Source organism: Gadus morhua, chromosome 13 (assembly GCF_902167405.1).
Source record: "Gadus morhua chromosome 13, gadMor3.0, whole genome shotgun sequence".
Taxonomy (NCBI): Eukaryota; Metazoa; Chordata; class Actinopteri; order Gadiformes; family Gadidae; genus Gadus; species Gadus morhua.
In genome coordinates this window covers 19,986,960-20,014,492 of record NC_044060.1, presented here as the reverse complement: position 1 = coordinate 20,014,492, position 27,533 = coordinate 19,986,960, and the positions used below count along the sequence as shown (strand labels likewise).

Genomic DNA, 27,533 nt, shown 5'->3' with positions numbered 1-27,533 from the left:
TTTGTAATCTATGTCTCAACACTGGGCCTTGCATCTTTTAATGTTCAGAAATAATTCCAGGTAGACTACTTCACTGACACCCTGTTTATACTGCAGAGACTAATATGTTTTCAACCAACAGGCAATGCCGTCATTGGAAGAGTAATACTTATATGTGGAAAACATGATTAAACACCCCTCAAGTACAGCAATGTTGTAATGCAACCTCAATCACCACCTAATCCGTCGAGTGGTAGTTATTACTCACTAGGCATTGTGCGCAAGCCCTATTCAACTCTAGAGAGGCAGTCTATGATAGCCAGGTTGCTCTGATTCTTACAGTCCCACACCACAACATGCCAGAAATAACTCTCAGGTGGGCTTCTTAAACCTAATCCCCTCAATCAAGCTGTGCCAAAAACAAACTAAAGAAAACTAAATCCATAGATATATTCTATAAATAACGAATAGACTAGATACATATGGATGCAGCGGTACCATGTCCTTTCTAAATAATAAGCTTGGAGCTGAATGCCATGCCCAGCCTACTGTAAGCCCCTTCTCTAATGTGTGGGGTGGCCCAGGGTTAAAATGCAGATGTGTTAGGGGGGACCTGCACTACGCACCAGCCTGCTGGCCTGAACCAGAAAGCTGCTTTTATAACATACTAGGATGAGAAGAAATTGGAGGGGGACAACAGTAAGTGCAGGTTTATGCTATATGCCGCAACATTGCAGCATGGTGGACCATGTAGGCAGGTCTCCTTTAAAGGCTTTGGGAGACTATCTAGGGCTGGAGAATCTGTCATGTCAATTCAAAGAACGTTTTAACTCAAAGGCTAACTATAACAACGATTTCCTTGGTGTGATCCATTTAACTGTGGACGTGGAGGATGGGGTATCATAGACGATGGATGATATGTTTTTGTGGGAGATTTCCACTTGGAAAAAATATATATATTTCTAAACATAACTTATTCCACACACAATATTTCACATAATAAGAAAACCTGGCAAAGTATGGACAACATCAACTCTTAACGATTTGGAAAGTAGACGGAAAAAAGGTGACGTGTAAATCATCAATCTTGAAACATAAAGCTTAAATCATATAAAAGTAATGGTGTGATAGGACTAAACTGGGAATGGGACTAGAGGGATTTCTCATTCATATGTCAATCTATGTTGTCTGTTTGACAGCTGCAGCATTTCTGGTCGCTGTGAGCAGTTGTTAAAGTGGAATTAGTCTGACACTCAACTGGTATGCTAATTAAGAGGCATGCTTCAAAGCGGTAATTAACAGGCACATTTGGCTGATTAACAATTGATTAAGAATTATATTTGACAATGCTGGCTTCATAGTATCTGATTTAAAACAAATGGTTTATTGATTAGATTGAGTTTTCATTGCAGATAAGAATTTTTCCCTGACATTAACCTATGATTATTTGAATTTCTCATGCCATGTATTACCTCATTATTTAACAGCTCTAGTGATTGTAAGTGTAATGAACAATGCAAATAATCTTTGCTTTCTACAGTATTGTGTTATCTAGCTATATGACTTTGTAGTCTACTGTTTGACAGCAAACAAACACTCATTAGAAAAGCAAAATGAATGGCCTACTTAAGGATTTCGCATGGGGTCGGCATGCTTAATGGAATTGTCCAAACGAGGCTATCAAACCAAAACACATGGTGTAAAAACTAACCAAGACTCGAGAGAATACTATAATTGCCTTGTCAACTAGGAACAATGTGACGCGCAAACGGTTATATGTAAATTATGGTAATGAGGGGTAAGAAGAGTACAAATAACACAGCAAAGGCGGCCGACGGGCCTAATCAACAACGAAACAATTTTAAAAAGCGTTTCAGTTCACTAGAGATAACATATATTATAATATTGCTAACAGAATAACAGACAACGATGCAGAAGACAGCCTAACGACAAATGAGGACTAATTAGCTGTGTCCTGTTCAAGTGCATACCTGCTGGGGCCAACTGATGCCTGGGATGCCAGCGAGATAGTAAAGTCTACTTTATTTCCGCGCATGAGCACAGGTGAAACCCGATCATCCGCGAGCCCGTCGTCTGACATTGCTCTCGAGTCGTGACTACTGACCGTTTACCGTTAGAAAACTAAAGGGTCGTTCACGACCACTTGGAACTAGCATTCAGCAACATTCAAGAAATAATATCCTGTATGTTGGCGTATATGGTTGTTTTGTACCTGCAGATGGATTATGTTGCTAGCTCGGAAAATGCACATGTTGGCTACACCAGGAAACCTGTTAAAACACAATCGATTTTGATACTGAAAATGTCCTTTGGTGTAATTTTGTATGATTTTAAATTGTCAAACATCCGAATACATGCAGTTGGTTGCTCTCATGGCGTGCTTCTGGGTTTGGGTTTTCTCCACTTGTATTCTCCCCGTGATAATTTATAAAATAGGCTGTCAGCAAATAGGATGGATGTTGATTTACTGGAGATGTTTCCATTACGTAGCCTACTAATACAACCCAGGGAGGGATTTCATTTACGCATGCCCAGTTAGGCTACATTCAGGCCAATTATGTTATTTGGAAAATGTTTTGAATTGAAATACGTGTTCATAACAGTGCCCAACATGTGTTTGCTTTTATATAAGAAATTGGCTTAACTTCTAGTGATAGTTATAAAGTTACATTCGTCTCGTTCACTAATCGTAAAGCTTGGCGTCTAGTTTTACGGATGTTGGTGCTAAATTTACAAATTTGAATCGTTTCGCACAAAAACATCATACATGTGACATACACACCCACACAACTGTGAAATGTAAAAAATGGACAGCAAAGATTTTGTAGTTTCTTTTATTGTTACGTTCATTTAATTTGACCCCAAAAATAGGACATTTAGGACTTGCGACTCCAATTGTACTCTATACCTACTCCCACTGTCCAAAAGATAAAAGTAGATCAAACCCTAATTCACCAAAAAATGGCTGCACCTTGATCTGTGAAGTGTATTTTAATTGCCAGGGCAAGCTGTTGAATTTGTAATACAGGAGGACAGGTTCTCCAAAAAACATTGCAGAAAAGTATCTCTAAACCATTCACCATTGAAGCGTTGATTCACAGCCATGCTAAGGGGAAAGCATCCAGCGGTGTGAAGGTTGGCTTTAACACTAGATCAAAGAGGCCCCCAACCTTCCAGTCTTGTAGCTCTAGCATGGATTCCCATTTACATTTTCTTACTTAATACATAAAAATGGAATTTGTGATATAATTTGTGAGTAAGCCAAGCACATCTTTAGTTATAACCTGAGAAAACCGTCTGTGATTCTACATTGAATTTTTGTTCATTAAAGTAATGTTTAATCTAAAATATCCATGGATGGATCTCCCTTAAAGAAGAATTGTACTCATAACTTTTACTTCCAACCAGGGATTATGGCGTAAGATATCTCAAGGTACTGTAATGACAGCTACTCTATTGATAAATATATGCCAGTGTGACAGCGACACAAGTTTTTATGTACTTCCAAGGTGGCATCTTAACGTGTGAGCAGTTGAGAAAGGTTTTTCATGGACTCAGTTCAACCAGTGCCTGTTTGGTTGTGTAACCTAGGGGGATTGCAAATGGATACAATGGGTCAAGCCAAGAAGGCAGCTGGGAACGCTTTGGTGCTGTGGGCCTATGCCTCGGCAGTGGTGGGAAGAACTCTCACAAACAAGGTCTTGGTGTTCAGAGAGTTAACAGAAGCGTCGGCCGGCAGTTCTGTATTGAAAGAAACAATACAGATCGTCACAAATTACACATCAAATATTTGACCTATTTACCATCCTTCCACATTCTTTGTAGACACTGAACTCTAACATGAGTGGCTTGTGAACATCATGCGTGCACTAACTGGTTTAAATATGCAGTGCAATCCACAAACTTCACATCATTGTGTCACCATCTCTTGAAAATGTAACCGGCACGTTCTAACCCTGTACGTCATTTCCGAGGAGAAGAGAGCGAGCCCGTGTCTCAGAGGGAAAGGTGCGCCCTAATAGAAGAACTTGTGGTGTGCGTGCGTGCGTGTGTGTTTGTACCCTGACTGAGCTCCTGGTCCAGGTAGAGTCTGAGGCGGCGGCCGCGCAGGCCGAACAGCCTGGTGGCCTCCAGGAGCAGCCCGGAGGAGTCCAGTGCGTTGTGTCCCAGAGGGTTAACCAGGAGGAGCGTACCCACCTCCCCAGTCAGGCACTCTGGAAGTCATGGGAGAGAGATAGAGTGAGAGAGGTAGAGAGAGCAGAGAGAGACAGAGAGAGAGAGCGCGCATAGAGTGAGAGAGAAAAATAAATGAAGAGTGTTAGTGGAATAATGATTGACTTATAACCTTTCTAGATGAAGTTGGAAGGCACAGGCTAGGCATAACCTTTGATATGTATTGTGGGGGGAGGGAGGGAAAATGGAAAGGGAAGAAAAAAAAAAGGGGAGAAGAATATGAGAATGGCAAGGGCAGTGGAGAGAGGTGAAGGCTGGGAAGAGAATGAAGGATTGATAGATAGATAGTCTTTCGCTTCTTACCAGATGGACGGCTATTGCAGAGCTGCAGGTTGACATAGGGGCACAGGATGGTGTCTGTAGCCAGGGCTGGGCTAGGGGCGGAGCCTGATGATGTCACACTTAGGGTGTTACCAAGGAGAGCTTGAATGTCCGATTTGTTGGTCAGCTCTAGAACACACACACACATTCAGAATCATTGCAATGCCAACCTATGAATGCATGCATACACATATTTATATCCGCACATGTGTGAGTATGAGATGAATGTTGAAATGAGACTCACCATTCTTGCCACTGAAGAAAGAGAGTTGTGTGTTGTTTGTGCCAAAGACGCTGCTGCACACCCTGGAGAGGTTGTCCATGTCAATCTTGTTGTCGCCCCTGGGGTTCTCCAAGAGCACTACGCCCTCTGGCAACAAGTCATTTACAGACACACAGTTAGGTTTCCTGCCCGATTCAGAATCAGGATCACAAAGAGTTTCATTGCAATTCGAATTCGCACCGAAAATATTTTTTTCTGGTATGTTGCCACAGTGAGCACAGAATGTACAAAAAACATAAGAACCAAATACAACTAAATTAAACACATTCCTTTAATTAAATGGAATGTGCAAAGAAAATAAAAATACATTATGCAAATCAAAGATCAAATAACATTTTCCATTCCACCTTTGCCGGAACCTTCCTATGGACAGAGGCTTAATACACAATATGAGTAACACAATTTTTCCATGGCATTTGATCAATTATGTCATTTACTAGCTGAGAAAAGTTTCAGTTTTCCAGGACTCAAGGTAACCCTTGCTTTCAATCTGTTGGGTTGCGCCTCACAGATGTTGCTAAACTCGTTACATTCAGCCCAAAGGGATAAAAGTGACATCCGTCTGCCAAATGTTTTCAACATGGCAACTAGCAGAGAGCCCAACCTTTGGCCCAAGAACACCCATTCACTAGCCCAGGGCAGCCCCATTTGGGGCCCGCGGGCCAAACTTGGCCCGCGACTGATTTTATTTGGCCCGCGCCTTACCCACTGTATATATTATTGGTTTCCACCATCAGCGCTCGCACTCATTGAATATTATTGATTGGTGCACTTCCATTCCTGACCATAGAATAACATTGTGATACATTGATTGTAGGGTGGCGCTGTTGAGCTCCTATCCTCTTGCGCTCCAATCCGAAGTCACGTGACAGCGAGTAAGTGAGACGCAAGGATGGAGCGGCAGTGGCACACAGACAAACGCAAATTCAAAAAATGTTGGGAACATCATTATTTATTTACCGAGGTCGATTCCAACGCAATATGCCTGGTATGTAAGCAGAAGATTTTATTTGGCCCGCGCCTTACCCACTGTACATATTATTGGTTTCCACCATCAGCGCTCGCACTCATTGAATATTATTGATTGGTGCACTTCCATTCCTGACCATAGAATAACATTGTGATACATTGATGGTAGGGTGGCGCTGTTGAGCTCCTATCCTCTTGCGCTCCAATCCGAAGTCACGTGACAGCGAGTAAGTGAGACGCAAGGATGGAGCGGCAGTGGCACACAGACAAACACAAATTAAAAAAATGTTGGGAACATGATTATTTATTTACCGAGGTCGATTCCAACGCAATATGCCTGGTATATAAGCAGAAGGTCGCTGTTTTAAAGGAGTACAACATTCGTCGTCACTATGAAACTAAGCATTCTCACCAGTTCGCAAATACACAGGCGAGCACCGAAAGGTAAAGGTGGCAAACTTGCTAATGAAGCTAGAAACACAGCAGCAAACTTTACTTCAGCCATCCACTGCACAAGAAAATGCCACCCTTGCAAGTTATCGCATTAGCAACATCATTGTCAGAAGTGGACACGCTTTTGCTGCGGGTGATTTTGTAAAAGAGTGTCTGACAGTTGCTGCTGAAGCTGTGTGTCCAACTCAGAAGCGGGCCTTTTCTCAAATAAGCCTGTCACGGAACACGGTGACCCGCCGTATTGAGGACATGGCCGAAGACGTTCGGGGCCAGATAGTCCAAAGAGCAGGTCGGTTTTCTGCCTTCTCCATCGCATGCGATGAAAGCACCGACATATCGGACTCAGCACAGTTGCTGGTGTTTTTGCGAGGCGTCAATGAGGACTTTGAAGTGTGCCAAGAACTAGCGGGCCTTGAAACACTGAAAGGGACGACAAGAGGTATCGATATTTTTAGGGCAGTGGAGCAAGTTATGGACAAGAATGGTTTGAAGTGGGAAAACCTATCTGGCATCACGACTGATGGAGCTCCGGCCATGGTCGGTAAGAGAGAAGGTCTAACTGCACTTGTGTCGGACAAAGTCCGTGAGTGTGGTGGCTCGATTTTTAAATATCATTGCATTTTGCATCAGGAGCAACTGTGCGCTAAGAATATCGGCCTAAGGAACGTGATGTAGGATGTCGTTGGCATTGTCAATAATATTTGTTTATATTCAATTATTTTTCTAATTTAAAGAAGATAGATTTTATGATTTATTTATTATTTTTTGAACATTAATGTGAAGCACAATAAACATTGTCATTCATTTTTCAAAATGACCTTGTGATAGTGTTGATTTTGCACACGCATGCTATTTATACCCATATTTAACCTAATATACTGAAAAATTACAATTTTGGCCCACGAGCCTCCCCCCGATTAAATTTTGGCCCTCCAGAGGGAAGAATTTGGGCACCCCTGCACTAGCCTATAGGAGACTACAGAGATGTCTCAATACAGTCCATGGCTGTAGGCAGCTTACAAAGCCCTGCGTTCTTAATCATGTGATTTGACAGTGAATTCCTTCTCACCTTGCTCCTTGCTGTTGACTTTGACCTTGAGGTTGACGTATGCACACGCAGGTCCGTTGAGGGGTCCCTGGGGGGCCGAGCCCCTCTTCACGATGGTGAACTCCAGGTCTGAACCCTTCAGCTACCGCAGTGCAGCAAAAAACGAGACGAGGGGAGATGCAGATATGCAAAGTATTAAAATGTGTGTTTTTCCCAAACCACCGGTAGAATGCAAGTCGCTGCAGCAAGTTAGTCTTAGATGAGTGTTGAATCGAAATTAGACACACGGCTTAGTTATTCTATGAACTTGAAGGGTACGTACAGCATGCCTACAATAAGGTGCTTGCTTTGGTGTGCACCAGAGTTGCTACAATCACAGTAGCATTCTTTAGAGAAAATGGTGGAAGCTAAGAGTCCTGGCGCACCTGGGTGGTCTCCTCCACAATGACGCTGGCGGTCTTGGGGACGGGGTAGGGCATGAGAGGGGCTTTGGTGGTGGCAAGGATGAATTCTGTGTGGGCCTGGATCACAGACTCCAGGTATTCTCCGGCTGGCTTGCAACGGTAGTGCACCGTGATCTCATCGGAAGGCACCAAGTGGCCCTGAAAACAAAGACGGAGGAGTAACTTGAGGATTAGACTTGATAATACGTTTCAGCTACCTGTGAACATTTTAATTGAATAGGCATGGAGGGGATCTAATTAAAGCAGAGAAGGAAGGAGGAACAAAACACCAAAAAACAATAAAATAAGCTTCTTCTGACCTTGACAAAAATATATTGACTTTATTGTACTCTACAGTGTGCACAACACACTCCTACGTAGGCACCCACACATAAACATAATTTACAGTATTGGGTTCAAGGGCAGATGAACCGTGTTGGCTAGATACAGAGGAGCAGTCAATCAATGAAGACTATATAAGCCTTCCCTGTCAAGTCAAGGCTTTGACTGCACTCTCAAGAGGATGGCTTGGATGAGAGAGACAGGGAGAGGGAAAGAGCAATCTAATATTATAGATGAAATATCTAACATGACAGTCAATTCAGTTTAAATGTGAATTATACAGTGTTATAATTTTTTTTCTTTTGTGTCTTATCTTTGTAAAACATATGACTTTTTGTCCTTTGGCAAAGCACATGCACGTTATCCATCCCAAAAAAGCTCTGTGAACGTCGATTCACGAGAGAACCTCTGAACCTTGTTCCACATCAGGGAAAAACCCAAAAAAAACATTACACTATAATGCAACAACACCTCCTCCCACAAACTACTACAAAAACATCTCGACAAACGGTTCAATTAAATTCCCAACGCCGCGGTGGAAACATTCTTAGCTGCACTCAGTTTGGAATAACAGGAGGTATTTAGTCTGGCCGGGAGCCCATTCGCCGGCAACCGCCATAGGAGCACGGAAAAACGGTTTGTGTTCTTGTGTGAAAACAAGAGGCCGGTGGCTAATCCGTCTTTGCTCGGCGGACCACTTCAAAGGCACAACGTTACAATGTGAAAGGGGCCAGGCTGTGATTAAGCCTCCATTAAGCCTCCTTTCTTATGATGGAGAAATTGCTCACTGTGATGCTGCAATGGAAAGATTCGTCAGGACGGCTGTGTATATATAAAAGAAAAAGAAAAAAATGAATCCAGAAAAATGAAAAAGAACGGGCATTGGACATGACAGATGGCCACGGAGGGCGACAAGTGACAGGAAATGAACGAGGAAAACAAACCCAATATGATAATGTGCACCAGTGACATAGCTCTGTATACCAAAATGATATGGGAGATTTATTCTTTGAAAAGTTTCCCAACATATAAAACGCACAACAATTGGCATCTGATGCATGCATGTAAAGGGGATGCCAAGCGGAAAGGACACCACTCCAATAGGTTACAAATAAAAATGTGAAGAAAGCAAAGCTCCAACCTGTATAAAAAAATAAATAAAAATAAAAAGCTGGCATCCTATATATTCACCACTAGTGTGAAGAGAACCAACTGTAAATGTTGGGTATTTTTAAAGTTCTGTAACACCAACGTTGAAGCCTTATTGTGTGTCTCATTACCCAGTGCTGCATTAGGTTCTCCCAACAGTGTTCGATTGGCAAACTTCACCGTGCAGGAACCTCAGCACGTGCAACCAAATTCAACAAAGCAGACAAATGTGTTCCTAGCCACACGTTGGTTGGCGTTCAAACCTAAGCTTTGGGTTCTCCTGCAGCACGTTTGAGCCGTCAGCCTGGTGACAATAAAAAAATAGAACTCCCGGGGATTTTACGCCGCCCACCTTTTTGCGCAGTTTCTGAATGCGGTTGATGACCTCGCGGGCCACTCCCTCGTCCATCATGGACTGGTCCGGGCTGACGTCCAGCAGCACTAGGACCTGGGGGCGATGGGGAGCAGGGGGGAGGGGGGGCTGTTAGAGTCACGGCACACAGCGAGAACCTTCACACTACATGCTGCGCTACATGCTCCCAGAGATGTCCAAATAGTTTTTATTGGCACAGTATTATTAAATGATGCAGCACAGAGCACGGGTAGAGTGAGAGAGAGAGAGAGAGAGTAAGATAGAGCGGCAGAGGGACCTTCACGTGATGGGTGAAGGTCAATTGCCGGCAATGCCCATCTTCCATGAGACTGACATCATAGGCATGCTGAGGCAAATATAGATATGAGGACACCTCCTTTTAGAGTACGTCATGAATCAGGTCAACTTATAATAGGTTATAGTATGGCCTTCAGTTCAAACTCATTTGCCCATGCGAACTTTACACGTGAATTTGTCTTGATAACTATCTAATCCCCCCCCCCCCCCCCCCCCCCTTCGAACATCTCAAACCACAGAAATAAAGCAATAATTAATAGGAGATTAGAGAGAAATCAGAAGCAAACGAAGATAGCTGAAAGAAATTTGTTAAGGGGAGACAGATGGGACTTGGAGGGAGGAAGAGGGGGTGAGAGAGCGGGGGGGAGAGCGAGCAAGAGCGAGCAAGAGCGAGAGAGAGAGAGAGAGAGAGAGAGAGAGAGCGAGAGCGAGAGCGAGAGCGAGAGCGAGAGCGAGAGAGAGAGAGAGAGAGAGACCAGAGCCCAGTTAACTGGCACAAAGGTGCAGCCGTGTGGCGTTGGTACGGTTGAATGAGCTCTGATTGGAGAGGGCCTGGGGGGAGAGAACAGCACTGCTTCCCACTTAGCTGTAAAATGCATTTCTTTATTTCTTTTTCTTTTTTTTTTATCAGTCCCAGCAAAGAGACGGGAAGGCTATAGCTGGTTAGAGAGCCGTTACAACAAAGTATTCTGGATACACCTTGGGACATACAGGGATATTTACAGCGCTTTAAAGACAAGACTTTATGCAAGTCTAAACCAGGCAGTGACTCAATGTGAGGTGTAATGGGTTAGTGGTGCTTATTATTGAATATCACACAAAAGGTAAACATAAAATAGCCTAGTGTAGCACAGAAGACTTAAAAAGACTATGAAGAAGAATGGCTGCTTTTGGTGGTCGGGCTGATCAGAGGCAGATCTCTAACATGGGGGAGTATGGGGGTGTACCTGAGAGTCAGAGTGGGCCTCGTATTGGGTGGCTGAGCCAGAGCTCTGGTCAAAGGTGTACATCAGCCTCAGGTCCTCCTCGTGCAGCTCGTGACCGTCTACTGTGATGGAGCCTGGAGAGCAGACACAGAGATCCAGTTGGAGAAACGTTGTTAGGTTGTCATCAATTCTCCTTTATTGTTAGCAATCAATACTAATTAAATGGGCGTCTGAGATTACCGTAATCTCAATTTAATTTTGTTAAAATTATTTGAAATCAAAAAAAATATACATAATAAGAATTTCATTTGGGGTCAAAGAAAGGATATAAAGCGATACTTAAATATTGAATATTGAAACAGAACCTCAATGAGACATCTCAGCCTCCTTGCCAATGCGTTTGCTTCCCTCACCCCTGTAGATCCGACCCTTTTAAACTATACAGGCTTGAAAACAAAGTCAGTCTAGCCAGGATCATCTCTTCCCGTCAGCGCCACTGGGTACAATAGGCCTATCTCACAACTTCCTGGTTCGGCGTTCGATTTTGCCTTCACCGGGTAAAGTGACTTCCGGTCGCGTAGTCCATATTTGACAATGGCGCGGTCAAAAAACAAAAGCTTCTGTTGTGTACCTCTATGCGCCAATTCAAAACAAAAACAACCGTATTTACATGTCCACGACTTCCCAAATAATACCCAATACAGCAGTGGCGATCAGACGGAATGAAGGAGTTAATTTCGTAATTCAGAAGGGGAGTACACTGGTCTGTAGTCGGCATTTCTCAGCGGCTGATTATGACGACGGGAGTGCTACGCTGAATACTGGAGCTGTTCCTAGTCGTTTTGACTGGAACAGCTACACCACAGCCCCGAAAAAAACACCCGTGTATAAACGGGTGTCAGCTCGAAAAGCTGAAGGAGAGGACAAAACACGAACGGACCGGAGAGGTACCGGGGAACATGACTACGCGACACGCCCCCCTGCCGGTAAGTAGATGTGTGCTTACTAGCTGTTATGTCTGTTATTTGTGTTCAACACTTGTTGGGCTATTGTATAATTTTGCCAAACATGGCATGGTTAACGTTAAAACATTCAATCAACATCAGACGTACTGTTAAACTGGGGTTGCATATTAATTCAGATTCAGCTTTATTGGCCAGGTTTGCGAACAAACGAGGAATATGACTTTGGTTTTTACTCTATGTACACTCAACCTATAGTTAATACATAAAAAATAAAAACAGAAAACAGTACAAATAAATTTAATAATAAGAAATATAAATAAACTTAAGTATACAGAATAACAATACAATAAAAAGAAAGGGTGAATACGAATGAATGGTAATGAAGACTTATTTGTCTTCTTTTTTTGTAGGTGCACTGGATGATGCCCTGGAGTATATTGCTGAGCTGGAGGCAAGGCTGCAAGAAATGTCCATGGGGCCACAAACTGTCCTCAACAGGTTTTGTGTGTCTGATCAGACCATGACATATTATACTCGGTTTCCATCTCAAGAAGTGTTTCAAGTGTTTTGGGAGTCTGTTTTGCCCCTCAACACAATATATTCTTCATTGGAGCAAAGCACAGAGGATTGGACAAGAGGCGATTCCAACACCACGCCCTTCAAGGAAGATTCCAGTCATTGATGAGTTTTCATCTACTGTTGTAGAGTAGCAACTGGCCTTAAAGAACAGGTCATTGCTGACATCTTCCAGGTCAGCACAGCTGAGATGGTACCAACTCCAAGCTGGATATTCCCTCTAGGATGTGGGACATTAAAGGGCGAAACGTCAAATAAAAATGTGACTTTTTTTTTATATTGTAGTGATAACAGATGTATTCTAATATGCATCTTTTCATAATGAGCAAGTTTAACAGAGTGCAAATTGCAAAACAAATGTCTTACCAGCATACGCTCTGTAGAGTGTGGACTTGACTCCAGTCTTCCCCACCGACTTGGGTTTCTTCACCACCAGGTCACTCACAGCCTCTGGATGGATTCCCTGAGGCGAACAACAATACAGGAAATGCATATACTCTAGACAAATACTGAAGTGTATGATTTGAACAGAGGACACAACAGCACACATGGGTTCGAGGTCGATGCCACATCTGTGGTTGACTGGTACAGGCCAGGGAAGGTGGAACCACATCAAGGCCCAGCTGCACATAATGCGCTGTCTGGAACAGAGCGGTTATATGGCTACAGAAGCCTTTGCCCGCAGCACAGCTACAGCTCTGAGAGACCCAGTTGTCCAACAGCCTCCAGGGTGATCTGTGAACACCATAAGAATTGAGTTACTGAACTTAGTAGGTAGGACCTTGATATAAGGCCATTGGAAACTGGCAAGGAGCCTGCAACCGCAGAAAAGCCATGTACAGTTCCGTGCAAAACTCTTGGGCCACCATTACATGTTGTTTTAGCAATGTTATAACATGAACTAGCCCAGATGTTTGTCCTTTTAATGCACTCAACACATTTCCTTTATTTACGGCTTGTGCCTTAATGAAGAGGAAGAAAAATACATAGGTCTACTCTGTACAGCCACAACATTGCAGCAAGCTAGGTGGGCCAAGTCTTAAGCACGCTACTGTTTGTAAGAAAGAACAATGAAAATGATCTGAACTTCAGAAGAAGAGGAAAACTGCAACTGCAGTTGTTAGTCCAGACAGACTATCAAAACTAACAGACTTGGGCCAACGGGCCCTAACTCAGCAGAAACCTGTAGTATGTGGGGCTCCTCATCGAGCGGTTGCATCTACCTCTCACCTTTCCATCAACTATATTTGACACTTAGCATGTACATAATGTTAATAATATGTCGCTGATCGGAAGAAAACTGGTCAGCAAATAACTAGCTGAACCTATCCTCGGCTAAACTAATGCTAAAATGCTAACGCTACACACGGAGACTTCATAGCCACCATGGCTAATTATATTCATAATATTATAGTCTACACGTAACAAATATGATCATTTTACACACATTTCACATCCAGACAATATTTCTGACGATTTATATGGATCGTAAATGGTTTGCTTGTCATCACAAAACATGAATGAGCAAGGCGGCCATTGAGTAGCCTACTGACAACAACAAAACACCTTAGACAACTTACCTTGATAATTGTGTACAAACTCCTCCACAAAAAACTTGTACCCCTTTGTCAGCCTGGGCTGTGGTGTTGCTGAGTGTGTCTCCACAATCTTCTGCACATCTTCGAATCGCAATTTGGGAATACCCACCAGGGAAGTGGCGAAGAAACGATCCATTTTTGCATTGACGGCAATACAAAAATGACTACGCCGGAAGAATGTTTACCCGGTGTGACGTCATTTCCGATTTTCGTGAGATAGGCCTATTACCCACGTCTGTGTTCCGGCTAAGAGCCATGACGCTCTCTCTCCTCCACACCCAGAGGGAGAGTGAAAAAGTCAGCCGTTTGTTCTGTATTCCTGAATCTCCACGCTTTGATTTCCTGAGTCCAAACACCCGATTCACCCCCCCGTCCCCTGCCTATTAACCCCCTCGTCTTCTGATAACAATGAAGAGATCACACACACAGAATATTTACTCTACAGCTCCTTTGCATTGAATAGGACGAACAGGCGCTCAGACGCAGGTCCAAATGTCGCCTGGATGTATTTAATACCTCCTGCAAAAAGCTTTCTTACATCACAGCGATTGATGATCGACCCGAAACTGTGCGCAGGGCGCTTGGCCTTATGGTGCGTTGCCTGGGGCCAGATCGTTGGCACTGTCACACTTGTCCGTCTGATCGTCGTTGAACGACTGGAACCTCACACTTCCCCACTCTTAGCCTCGGGCCAACCGTGTCTTACATCTCATCAGCCACGACGAGTGCATCCAACCGGGCTGACGAGTCAACCTCTATCAGTCTCTCCCGCCTCCAATCACCCCGCTGTCAATACTCATCGGATGGACGTACACAGCACAGTGTAATTGGAACATGGGAGGTTCCCACAGCCCCGCTGACCTCCGGAGAGCCGCCCCTGAGGATACGACACTCAATTTGGGTTTTCCCATTAATTGAAGACCCGGGAAAACCTTGGAACCCACACTTGCAACCTGCAGTAGATGGATGCACTTCATGCAGAGTATAAACTACATTCAAACCCCTCCGTCAGGATTGTATCCTGAGCATCTAATGTATTGTTTGCCTTCTGTATTTATTCTGATATATATCCATTTCTTATGAGCATTTCTTGCCTTTTAAAAGCAGGAAATAGGCCGGAGAGGAAAGTAGGTCACTACAAGCCCATTGCCAATGTGGTTAGAGCACGAGCTGGTTGAAACACCAAGCCGCCCTGGGGACTGCTCAGTATTTAGCGAGGGAAAAGAGGCACTGTCACGCTATTCAATGACGTTTGAAGATAAACGCCTTGAAACCCGTTCAAATGTGCTAGCTCTGTGTTGTTTGCTTTTGTACAACGTCCACAGAGAAAATAAACCTAGCTGGCACGTGTGAGAACACACGCATGCAGACTCCCACCCGAAACAAACACACACCTGTCTTCTGGAAGGCCTCTAGCTGCTCGCTGGACAGCTCCTTAATGGAGGCTGTGATGGCTTTGAAGGCTCCCTTCAGCCTCTTCCCCAGCACCATGTGGTCGGGCTCCGCTCGCAGACGGATGCCGTACTTGTCCTTGTCCGTCGACATGGTCAATTCGCGTACATTGAGCTCCTGCACGCAGCGACAGAGATGTGCAAGGAATTAGAATAATCCTATCTAAAATGCCAAATGCCAAGTCCTAGTTGAAGGACCCCTGGAATAACGCTCAATAAATCGACCTTAAAATGGTTAAATACTTTTCTCCTTCCCAAAAATGACACTTTTGTCGGATAAGACTCGCAGAGGCTCAGACTGAGTTATAGAGATAGGAGAGATTCTCCAGCGGGTGGAGGCGGGAGGGAGTGAGAGAAAAAGAGCTGGACAGCGTCACTGTGAAGACACCTTGAGCACAGACAGTAAGATGGAGATGACTGTGCAGCGCGTTGATGCAAATAGCATTACAAATAGAAAAATTGACACTAAACCGGCGGAATCTCGGGAAATCAACAAACCCCAGGAGGGCTTTTGATTGAACTCCCAATAAAATAATCTATAGTTAATCATAAGGAATAAACCTTACTTTTCAATCCCACTTTTATTTGGTTTGCCTTTGTAAAACTCTTATCCAATGCTTTTAGGGAATTGCAAATGTTGAACAACAAAAGAATGAATGTTGCATTGAATAGAGATTGCAACTGGGTTCCAATACAATACGTCCACCTTACCTCCAGGATGTATTTCTGCAGGGACTGGATGTCTTTCAGTGCTTCAGCGTCCTGGTGGATCACCACTACCTCTTTAAGGGGATACTTTAATAGAAACACACAAACAATGTGATGTGAACAAAGATGCAATCTTGTAATGTTTATAATGGAATTTCTTCTGGTTTATTTTACGTCTGGGACATTTAAATTCATTTAAATCCCTTAAGGACACAGAATCACCACATCATAATATATTCATTTGATATTCCAAGGCAATTTGCGGAAATAAATTGCATTAAATTATATCAATATTAAATTATACTGAATTAATGTCGGGTCGGAACTACCTTGGCAAACCAAAAAACACTATCAAGTAACTACTGATATAATGAACATCCCCATGTTGAATTTGCGTCCGGGGAAGTGAAGTGAAGTGGTCAACTTACTTTAACAGGTAGTGTCTTCCTGTCTCGGATCACTCTTCCCAACTCAATCACCGACTGCATCTGGCAGACGGCACTCTCTATGCGCTTGTCAATCAAACTCTCCCTATCGCAAAGAAAGCAGAGGGAGAAAAATGTCCCGGATTAATGCCTCAGCCTCCTACCTCGTTTAAAACCATGGTGGGGAAGTGCCTTTATTTTTCAGAACTAATTGGACAGCAGATGATTTTTGATACAGGATAGCAGTGACCCATCCCCTAACTCCAGTAGGTCAAGCAGGTCAAGAGCAGGTGCGGGACGTACAGAGAAACGCATGGGAAAAATGGTCTTTAAACCTTGAAATCGCTCATTGTCAGTCGGGTTTGCCATGAGAAGTCAAGCAGAGACCATTACACCACTCAGGATGCAGTCATGAGGTGATGGGTATGATGATGATGACCGAAAAAACTGTTATCTAGACCAAAATGTCCTCCCGTCCGATAGGACAAGATAAAAATGCATCTGTAAACCTGAATGGCACCCTGAAGGACCGGCTGAGGCACAGTGTGTCCTTCAACCACAGAGACCTGATTTGAGCTTCATCCGAACCTACCGATGAATCGAGCTTACAGGAGATATAAACGTCTGAGAGGCCAGAACGGAGGGAGCGTGTGCATGGTTGGGTTTGTGTGGCACATGCTTTGTGTCCGAGTTGTGTGCAAGGAACGCGTCTTCATTGGGGAAAGGGGTGCACACAGGAAAGGAGGGTGAAAAAATATCATGGGGACGAATGAGTGAAAGTAGGTCTGTAGCCGGGGATGGAGCTGCCCACCGTGCCTCCATAACCCCGTCAGAATACGTTGAGTTATTGAAGGTAGAGATAAGACATAATCCAAAATATGTAAAAATAAGCAGCAATCCAAAGAGCTGATTTTGTGCAATGGGGGGAAAATAAATGGTACCAGCAACCACAGCAATATTGAATACTTGTTCTCTTTGGTCAACAACGCTCCAGGGGTTTGAACTATTTTACAGTAATGGGAGACGTCTGCCTTTTAGCAGCTCTGAATCAATGCCCTACAAATCCTACATTTACAACGGTCACAGACATCTATCGACCAGATCCCCAGAGAAGGCAGAAACAGTATGCTCAAAGCAGCTTTCTAATCATTGTTTGTAACTGTGGTAGAAGCGAATAAACCACTCCAGTGTTTCAATTGTAGGACAATAATGTACTTTACGGTGGTAAACAATGCATGCTGTGCATTATTTTACCGCCGTGCTTCTACAGAGGCCCAGAATGGACAAACGGCTTTGGATGAGAAAGCGTTTTCAATTCAATCCACTTTCTATTTAATGTAAGTTTCAGCTCTAATTTTAGCACATTGATTGAAAAAAAAAAATGGATCTCCCTAGGGCTTTGACCCATTTATGATATTTTTTTAGCACCGTCTCTGTGTATGAGAGCTATTACAGCCATGTTGTATATTAAAAGCGCCACACACCTTTGCGTCATACTACAAGTGTCCGAGATGCCTAACCCCCATCATTATTGAAGTACCTGGTGGCACCTTACACAATACGGACGGTACAGGCCCCTATGGTCACCCACACACACCTGACTTGGGGGAGCATGAGATAGTGGATGCTGCCAGCCTCCTTCTCCTCCACGGAGGCCGGGTCGATGAGGCGACGCAGGTTCTGGTACATCATCTCGGTGATGAAGGGAGTGAACGGAGCCTGAGGGGGTCGGGGGGACGGATTAATCACTTCCTGTGCGTCAGACGCCCTCACTTGCCCCAACTCTTCCCTCCAGAAGGGGAGAGAAGAGTTTTTGAAGAACTCTCTTGAATGTTGCAAAGCATTTATATTGTTCTTAAAATGAACATTGGCTTGTTTGCCGTTACCTAAGTGCTCGTCTCTCGCCGCACATGTGAGCATCTTGGCAATGTGTGAAAAATAACATTTCAACTCCTACATTCTCGTTATTCATGAATATACACAGACACACACACACCACCATTCTCTCTCCGTCTCAGGTGCACACACAAACACACAGCAGCCCGGCCTTGGTATCACAGCGCTCTTCACTCCCCTCGCTCTCCCTCTTCACTGTGTGTGCGCGGCCGGCAGCATCGTGCGCGTGCCTAATGGCCCTGACTCACCATCAGCCTGCACATGGAGAAGAGCACGCTGAAGAGGGTCTCCAGCGCCCACAGGCAGTCCTCCGTGCCGCTCTCCCCCTGCAAAGGTCACACAGGCATGAGTGCTGGCCCACAGAGAAGCACCGGGAGCAAGCGTTGTCTTGCGCGTGCACGGGGATGGCAGGGGCCCCTGTGCAGCCTCTCCCGACCACGCAAACGAACGGGAGGTGGAATAGCCCCGAAGCACAATGCTGAGCGAGGCTCTGCAATGAGTACGATCGGAAACTTTGCAATGGGATCGATGGTGGCTTACCACCGGTCTCCCCGCTCGAGCTATAATAAGAAGCAAATGTACGCATGCAGCATTTTCCAACTTGCGATATCACATTTCATTTGTTATTTTAGTTGGACGCATTGATTGGATTTTTGACTTGATGTACCACGTTAGTTAGTGATCAGTCAAGACTTGTGAGTTCCACTTTAGTGGCGAATGTGAAAATAAGTTGGAAAAAAAAAAATCAGCAGAGGCCTCACCTTGAGCCGGCGGCGGTTGGTCCTCACGTACCAGTTGGTGAGCATGTCCACGAACTTGACGAGGCGCGGCACCACCGTGTACAGGCGGTACGCTGCAATGAGACACCGACGTCACTGCTCTGGAACCAATGCTGTGTGCACCACAGCCGCATGGAAACTGGCGGCTTTGAGCTAGCTTTGTGCAAGCTTCTCTAGTATTAAAAGGGAGGGTTCTCACCATCCATCTCGGCCCTGAAGAACTGAATGAGGGACTGGGTGAAGGACTGAACCCACTTGTCCATGATGTTGTCGCTCTGCTTGACGGTGTTCTCGTTGTACTGGAACGCAACATCTTGCTCCTGATCCCCGGATGTGCAGAAACACCAGGAATACATGAATTAGTGCATGCGCATGGCAGACCAGTATGGCTTGGTGTGATACATGGACATATGCCTTTATGTTTTAAAATTACACTGCCTTTCTCCAGCTCAAACAGCTCAAAATTGAGCTTTGACATTGTATAAAACACAAAATTATTTAAAATAAACCAAATTATCGCCTTGCTCTAAAAAACTAAAGAGGTTGCACCAACTGCACTAGGAAGAGCCTAGGGAAAGGAGGAGAATGTGAGTGGAGGCTTAACCGTGTATATATGTACCTGGTGCAGCCTCTGCACGTTTTGCACCAGGAAGCGGTAGGCGTTGTACCAGGGCAGGAAGACGTCCTTCAGCACATCCCGCACGCCTTCCTCCTTGAAGCGCAGGTTCTCGGCTCTCACCACTGGAGAGTTGATCAGGTACAGTCTACACACACACACACACACACCCACACACACACAATGGATACAAGTGATTCAATTAATTCTTATTATTGGGCAGCAGTAACTCAGGAGGTAGGATGGGTTGTCTGGTTCCATCCATGGCTCCTTCTACCCAAGTGTCAAGGCATCCCTGAGAAAGACACCCCACCCTAATGGCTCCAGCCCAGCTAGTGCCTTGCATGGTTGACCCAACCTTTATTCTGTGGTGTGTGATTGTGTGTATGGACGTGTGAATGTCAAGCTCCAATTCTTACGTGCTTTGAGGGGCCTCTGTTCAGAAAAACACTATATAAATGCAATCCATGTACCATTGTCACGATCCACACATTTACATAACAAACGCACTGCTCAGCAGTCAGTACATTAAATCCTGTATTTAAATTTATGGAATGGAAAAATTATCAGAGCAAGAGCATGTATCCAAGAATATGGCAAAGAAGCTAAAGACATCTCACAGACGTTATGTATACTGATCAATGAGAAGGCAAATTAACTATAATGTGACATCATCTTTCCTACATTAAAGTGTGTGTGTGTGTGTGTGTGTGTGTGTGTGTGTGTGTGTGTGTGTGTGTGTGTGTGTGTGTGTGTGTGTGTGTGTGTGTGTGTGTGTGTGTGTGTGTGTGTGTCTACATTCATTAAGCCATATGGCCAACCCTTTGCCTCCGGGCTCTGGAGGAGACAGAGGAGAAATGTCCTTTACATATTTGCGTCAGTGTGAATATTGAAATTGGGAGAGTGTACTTGAGGAAGTTAACTTTTCTAATCCTTCCATTACCAATGTTCAGGTCTAATATACACCATTTAACCACCTTAGAACAGTCGCATGGCCCTCTGACATTCATTGCCTTAGTAAAAGCACCCTTCCTCGTACGAGCTCCAGCGCGGCGCTCACCTGAGGGCATCGGCGCCGTAGCTCTTCACGATCAGCCCGGGATCTGGGTAGTTCTTCTTGCGCTTGCTCATCTTCTGCCCATCGCTGGAGGGGACACACACAAACACACACACACACATAGAAATGTAAGATTCCATGCATGCGGTTGGTATTCAAATGGGCCAAGTCTTTCCGGGTCAGCGGGCCTGATTGTATAGCGCGGAGCAGTGCGGGGCTCAGCGCCTCGGGCCAGCGAGAGGCCGCCCCGAATGAGAGCATCGCTCACGGTTAAATGTGTCCCGTCCCGCATACTGACACATATACATCCACTGTACTGCCTGTAGATACGGCGATGCACGTTAGCCGGTCACTACAGTAACCATTACTACGAGGAGGGGGAGCAGGGGGGGACAGACCACTGGTGTGAGGGTTGGAACGGAGATTGTGTTGGGCGTTGGGGGAGCAGAGGACAATTAAAAGGGCGCAGAGGGAAGGATGAAAGGCAAGCAGAGTTGTAGGAGGCGCGTAAGAGGCCGTGGATAAATAGGCTACAAAGTGGGACACGGGGAACGCGGCGAGGAGGCTTCTAGGTCAGAGACGAGACACCCACCTAGCGAGCACCAGTCCGTTGACGATGACGTTCTTGAAGGGCGGCTTGCCGAACAGGGCGGTGGACAGGACCAGCAGGGTGTAGAACCTGGGGGACAGAGCACAGGGAGAGCCACAGACCGGGTCAAGGCAGGGGCCAAGGCGCCATGGATGCTTATATAACTGAAGGGGGGCCTTTGCCCAAAGCCCCGAGGCACCTCCACGCCTCCTTCATGGATTTCATCAATACCGTCTCGTCGGCCTCGTGTGGCATGACGACCATCAGCCAATAATCATGTGCTCCATCAAGCCTGCAGGGGGCATGGCTGTCCTGGCCGTTTATCCCTTCCCATTTTATCATCATCCCCCTCCCCCCGCCCCCCATCTGTGCATCCTCTCCTCTTCTCTATTCACCCCATTCATCCAGCTGGTTTCCTAAGTAAACCTGCAACCAATGATGTTGTTGTTCTCCTTCCTATACGTCCATCCCCTTTGTATATTGTACATGAATTCCGTTGCCCATCCACCCCTCCTCCCACCCAGCTCCCCTTCATAACAACAGCTACGGTCTTCGTCCTTATCCGCTGGCCCTACCTCAGCTCTCCATTACTTCCTCCTTTGATACATTTGTTTAATCAATCACGCCATCCATCCGTCCCTCCCTCCCTTCCTCCCTCACACACCATCCTCTTGTCTGGTCGATTCCCTCAGCGATGAAGTCGGCGGGGAACGTGTCCTCGAACTCCTTGCGGTTCTCGAAGGGGTAGTGGGCCTGGGCGTAGGGCATGCTGCCGCTCTCGAACCAGCAGTCGAACACCTCCGAGATCCGGCGCAGCACGCCCTTCCCACAGCGGGACGGGATGGTCAGGCTGTCGATGCTGCGGAGACATTAAGCAATCACGTATTCAAGCAGCAGTCTTGAGACGGAGCCGGGACTGTTTGATGAGGCCCTCGCAAAGCCAATGCCAGGAAAACAAAATCAGGTTTACAATAGATTACAACAGATGGCGCGGGAACCTGCCGCAATCCTCCTGCTGCCAACAGGCCCACCTGTGTGTGTGTGTGCCACTTTATAAACTTTCCATCACAGCCGACGTATTAAGTCGAGAGATGTCTTATTTATAAGGTATTAAAAAGGCCAAAGACGTAGCCCTCTAATATAGTCTCACATCTGTAAAAGTAATATAACGACATCAAATAAATGGTTTTATGTCGGGTCGTGATTGTTCCACCTTCTGTGCAGTAAAACACGGCAATGTTTAATGATCCCCTGATCATATTTACAAGGTTGTCCCACTTCCATTAAGGAGATGGAATTGGACACCAGTGTGGAGGACACAGATTGATTTTGCCTTAGACACCACCCTGGTTCCCCTGGACATGTCCCAATAGATGTGCGGCCGGTGGAGACAAACAAGGGGACAGCAGGGGAACTACAGCTCGGCCGGATGATTGCCCGACCCCATCAGGGACTCACCTCTCCCGGTGGAGATCAGTGACTTTGTGGCCGGTCAGCGCCTCTAGTTCTGCAATGGAGCCCACACACACCACCTAGAGCGCGCGCGCGCACACACACACACACACACACACACACACACACACACACACACACACACACACACACACACACACACACACACACATTAATTACTAACGATGGTATTAGTGGTAATACAAAATAATAAGCGTGGATTTTCTTGATTTGTTTTCAATGTAGCGTATATCATGACCTTTTCAGATCACTAAACACAAATAGTTAGGGAAAAGTTCCCAATGGATGGGTTCTGCTGGCCAAATGAACTGGGTAAAGAGTCAAGACCTGTAGCTAAAGCCAGCATGAGAACTACTGCACACAATAGGCTTTAGTCCACACTGAACACAACGCAAAAAGAATGCACGGGACAGTGGAAAACCGCCAACATTGTTTCCTGGAAAGCCATACTGGAAGATTATCAGGTGTAATATTAGCTAATTCCGATAGGCTCTAAGGTCTTCCTAACCATTCGGAAACGTTTTTTCTAGGTTAGATACAACAATTGCCCCTAAACCTCGCATTGTCACGTTTTCTCTCTCCAGACTTACTCAGTCCTTGCAAACAGACCTCTATTCTAATATAGGCTTACTAATATGCACTCTTGACTGCAACTTTCCCTTAAAAAAGAATCTGTATAAAGTGCGCTATCTGGTGTCCTCGGAGAGTTAACCTGCAGACTCTGTTCTAGTTTCCGCCACAGCGGCAGGTGACATGGCCCAGATACACTCAGACACGCCACCCACAGACACGGAGGCGACAGAACCAAATGGTGACAGACAATGGAGAGACGGGGACGCAGAGGCGGAGAGCACAGAGAGACTGGGAGACGGTTAAAAAGAAACCAAAAGGAGACACGGTACACAGGCTCGCTGGCCCAGACCCAAACCGCCCGTGTGTGGCGTCGGGAGCATGGGTTTAGACTCCCGGATTGTGTTGGAGAGACACAGGGGAGACGGACTGAAATGGAGAAACAGTCGCGGTGCTATTTCCAGCAAGCAGGTCGCTGGCTGTCCCTCTTTCTGGCATGAGGGAAACATTTCAATACTCCAACAACCTGATTATGGCGTTAGTATTCTGTTAAGACAATAGGGTTCATAGCTAGCCAGGCTCTGGAACCAACTTCATGATTAAAAGGTCACAAGGTCCCATATTGTTTCATTAAATATATTTGATATAATCAAAGGGTTACACTTAAAAGGTAAAAAGGTTGTTTCAGGGTAGGTGTAGCGCATTTGTACGTGCTTTAACTTGATTGGCTAGCTCACTTGGGTGCAATCCAGAAAAACAATCTTTGTTTCTAGGACTTATGATTTTATTTATAGAGGAACAGCGATACAATTGCCTATTCAACCATCTTCAGATTTGTTTTCGTATCAAACAAGATGATCTTGACAATACACCTGACGAATAGAACAAAGCTTGGCCCGTGACAGCCTCTTCCAAGTATGCATTCAAACAATTCAAACTTGGAGAAACATTCTAGACTTGGAGGACATTGCACTATGCAATGACAAACACAGATCCTCAAATACCCTGCGTGTTTCACCATATTGAGCATGCTGTTCCTTAGGGATGCGCACACACTAGGGGTGGACGGTGAACCTGGTATAGAAAGTACCCCGGTATGGATTAGCCATACGCTAATGTATTTCAGGCAAACCATGCACAGGTATAGTTATTCGATGAAAAAGAAAAAATGTATGTCATATGCGCCATCATATAACATTTGAAAGGAATAGGGCTGTAGCAATGCCGTGAGACGGGCCAAAAGTTGCAATAGAATAGATAGATAAATAAATATAAATGACACGTTGGATGATTCAATTTGAGGTTTTCTTCTATGTTTAATGTATCGGGTTGCTATGGATGGTGCTGCGACACACGCCATGGTTTTCAGCAGCTAGAGGCTAAACTGTGGTTGTATGGCACCAGCCTGGTAGTCTTATAGGAATCCAAAGATGGTTGGTACTGTGTGCCATGTTTCAAGTAAATTGCACTGCAGCCCAAGTGCTGCTCAAGAGCATGTGAAGAAAAACACACCCACAAATCTGGATGACGGATCCGAAAAATGGGAAAGAAATAACATAAGAATCCATTACCAGATGCAGCCGTTCAGTTATCATGAGTAAGCAAGATTGTGTTGATATATTTTGTCCTTGTTTGAACATTGACACATGGTGGTCCATATTTGAAGAACAGGCACCCAGTATAGTCATTCAACTACATTTTAATGTGGTGTAGCTTCCCTGCGGTCTAGCACCTCCTAGTGTCATACCATGGTATATATCTTATGGTCAACAGCGCCAAGCCCTGACACACACCAAAAAGTATTGATGTCCATATAAAAACTGCAATCATGCATCAACATATTTCCTCAGTGTCAAAAATGTCATATTCTGGTTTAAAAAAATGTTTCTGTAGGCTACTGTCTCAATGGATTCAGGAATATTATAATTGTATTGTGGAATAGATAATTTCCACTATGGCACAATTTTGAAAGACATTTTAAAAACCAATTCAATCAGAAAGGGACACTAGTTAATGATATATAAGGGACAACAGATCAAAATTAGCTTTTTGCTAATTCCAGCACATTTACATTTTGAGTGTAAACTAAAAATGTCAATTGATGTGCATTGTCCCTTTTAAATAAATAAAATAAACAATCAATCAATCAATAAACATGAATAAACCCAATCATTATTTCTCTGTGTGTCTGTGTGCTTGTGTGTCTGTGTGCATCTCTGACCTCCTCAAAGTCATCGCTGACCCACAGAGGGATAGGCGTGCCCCAATAACGGTTCCTGGAAATGGCCCAATCGCGGGCATCCCTCAGCCAGTTCCCAAACCGCTTCTCCCCTACAAACTCCGGGACCCTGGAGAAGGAAGATGAATACAACAATAAAAAGGATTGTCATGTTTTGCCACTTCGAAATGTGGTTAAGAAAATATCCATGGTTACACAACATGATGACCGGTGAAATATTCCATTCATTAATCCGAGGCCCCATCCCTGTGGCCTTGAGGGAAAAGGGATGAATGCATGTGTCTTGCCGTGGGCACTGCTGTGACAAATTACAAATGTAATCAAGGCGACCTGTAGTCACTTCAAACCTCTCATATGGTACTAAAGCGGAATCCGTTTTTTAGAAGCACAACTGCAACGGTCAACCTATTCTCCAAGGAACCCTCCACTCCTTCCACTCCTTTAGTCCTTTGTAACATTCTCTCCCGCTCCCACTTCTCCCGATCTGCACTCCCAGCTACCTCCTCCCTGCTACCCCTCTCCTTCTTTCTACCCTTCCTGTATTGGGTCCTATTGCTCAGGAGACTAGCACAGGGGGTATGCATCGCCTTCAGGTCGCACGCAGCAACCAATGAGTTCATCAATTCCCATTTGTAAGAGGGATCTCTATTTAGGCCCCTAATATATCAATGTAATGATTTTATTCCTGAACACCCGCCCACAAACCCCCTTCCTCACCCACAGTCTGTATAAACGGTTGTGGAAAACGAGAGGGAGGAACTGGTGGGCCAGGCAGGGAGAAAGGGAAGAGATAACGGCCACATGTGCGCACACGCTTCGACTACCAGAAGAACGTTCATAAGGGAGGAGGGACCATTTAGAGAGCATCCAGGAGGAGGTAGTTGGCTGAGAGACAGAGTGGAGGAGCAGGAGTGGAGAGGAGGCCGGGGGAACGGGCTGTGCATACAATTAAGAGGATCGTAGCAGAGAATGAGGCAGGAGAGGGAAACATGCGTGGTCCCGATACATCCTCCAATTCTAGGTCACTTCGGGACATCAAGAAGAAGATTTGTTCAGATACTTGTCTCTCTTAACGTCTTGGAAGGGACGAGATCCGTCTATTTTAGCATTCCTAAATCATGTGGCCATTGACTCATCATAGCATAGATATCATTGCATATCAGACTCTCTGTTGAAGGATGAAACCCTTCAGAGAAAAGTAGGATTGCACTAAAAGTGAAGTACCATTTGTCGTTAATAGTCGATTATTTTAAGAAAAAGGTTTGATCAAAGTGCGAATGTAGATACCATCAACACCCACACAACCAACAGTAACAACTCATAATTAGAGCTAATAAAAAGAGGTGATTGTATTAAAACTCTGACTTCTTCTTCTAACAATGTGCTTTAATGAGGCTTGGAGAAATACAATAAAAGCTGTATACAGGCATCACCTTCAGTGGGCAGCCCACCCACAAGCAGGGCAGGAACAAGCCTGTAAGTGTGTGTGTGTGTGTGTGTGTGTGTGTGTGTGTGTGTGTGTGTGTGTGTGTGTGTGTGTGTGTGTGTGTGTGTGTGTGTGTGTGTGTGTGTGTGTGTGTGTGTGTGTGTGTGTGTGTGTGTGTGTGTGTGTGTGTATCCAGGCATCAGCACGAAAAAGTGTGAATATTTGCATGCTAAAGAAGAGTAATCTTTCCTTTTGTCCTTTGCATGCCATGTGAATTATTCAAAGCCCAGTCAACAAGACAGTCTCCATGTGGCTTCTGCATACTTCA

General features: G+C 44.9%; 1 protein-coding gene across 1 annotated transcript in view; it reads right to left on the bottom strand.

Moving 5' to 3' along the window:
• Positions 1-2,818: 2,818 nt before the first annotated feature.
• Positions 2,819-27,533, bottom strand: part of iars1 (isoleucyl-tRNA synthetase 1) — a 41,757-nt gene continuing 17,042 nt past the window's right edge. The window contains exons 14-34 of the mRNA XM_030374598.1: positions 25,762-25,888; positions 22,956-23,029; positions 22,162-22,356; positions 21,501-21,587; positions 20,912-20,995; positions 19,855-19,999; positions 19,435-19,555; positions 19,218-19,309; positions 18,705-18,782; positions 18,158-18,279; positions 16,564-16,666; positions 16,139-16,222; positions 15,371-15,545; positions 10,859-10,971; positions 9,594-9,689; positions 7,733-7,909; positions 7,329-7,449; positions 4,799-4,924; positions 4,537-4,683; positions 4,062-4,214; positions 2,819-3,741 (exon numbers count right to left, since the gene is read on the bottom strand). Of these exons, the coding sequence (XP_030230458.1) occupies positions 3,659-3,741; positions 4,062-4,214; positions 4,537-4,683; positions 4,799-4,924; positions 7,329-7,449; positions 7,733-7,909; positions 9,594-9,689; positions 10,859-10,971; positions 15,371-15,545; positions 16,139-16,222; positions 16,564-16,666; positions 18,158-18,279; positions 18,705-18,782; positions 19,218-19,309; positions 19,435-19,555; positions 19,855-19,999; positions 20,912-20,995; positions 21,501-21,587; positions 22,162-22,356; positions 22,956-23,029; positions 25,762-25,888 (2,503 nt within the window). The 3' untranslated portion in view covers positions 2,819-3,658. The remainder of the gene's footprint in view (positions 3,742-4,061; positions 4,215-4,536; positions 4,684-4,798; positions 4,925-7,328; positions 7,450-7,732; positions 7,910-9,593; positions 9,690-10,858; positions 10,972-15,370; positions 15,546-16,138; positions 16,223-16,563; positions 16,667-18,157; positions 18,280-18,704; positions 18,783-19,217; positions 19,310-19,434; positions 19,556-19,854; positions 20,000-20,911; positions 20,996-21,500; positions 21,588-22,161; positions 22,357-22,955; positions 23,030-25,761; positions 25,889-27,533) is intronic.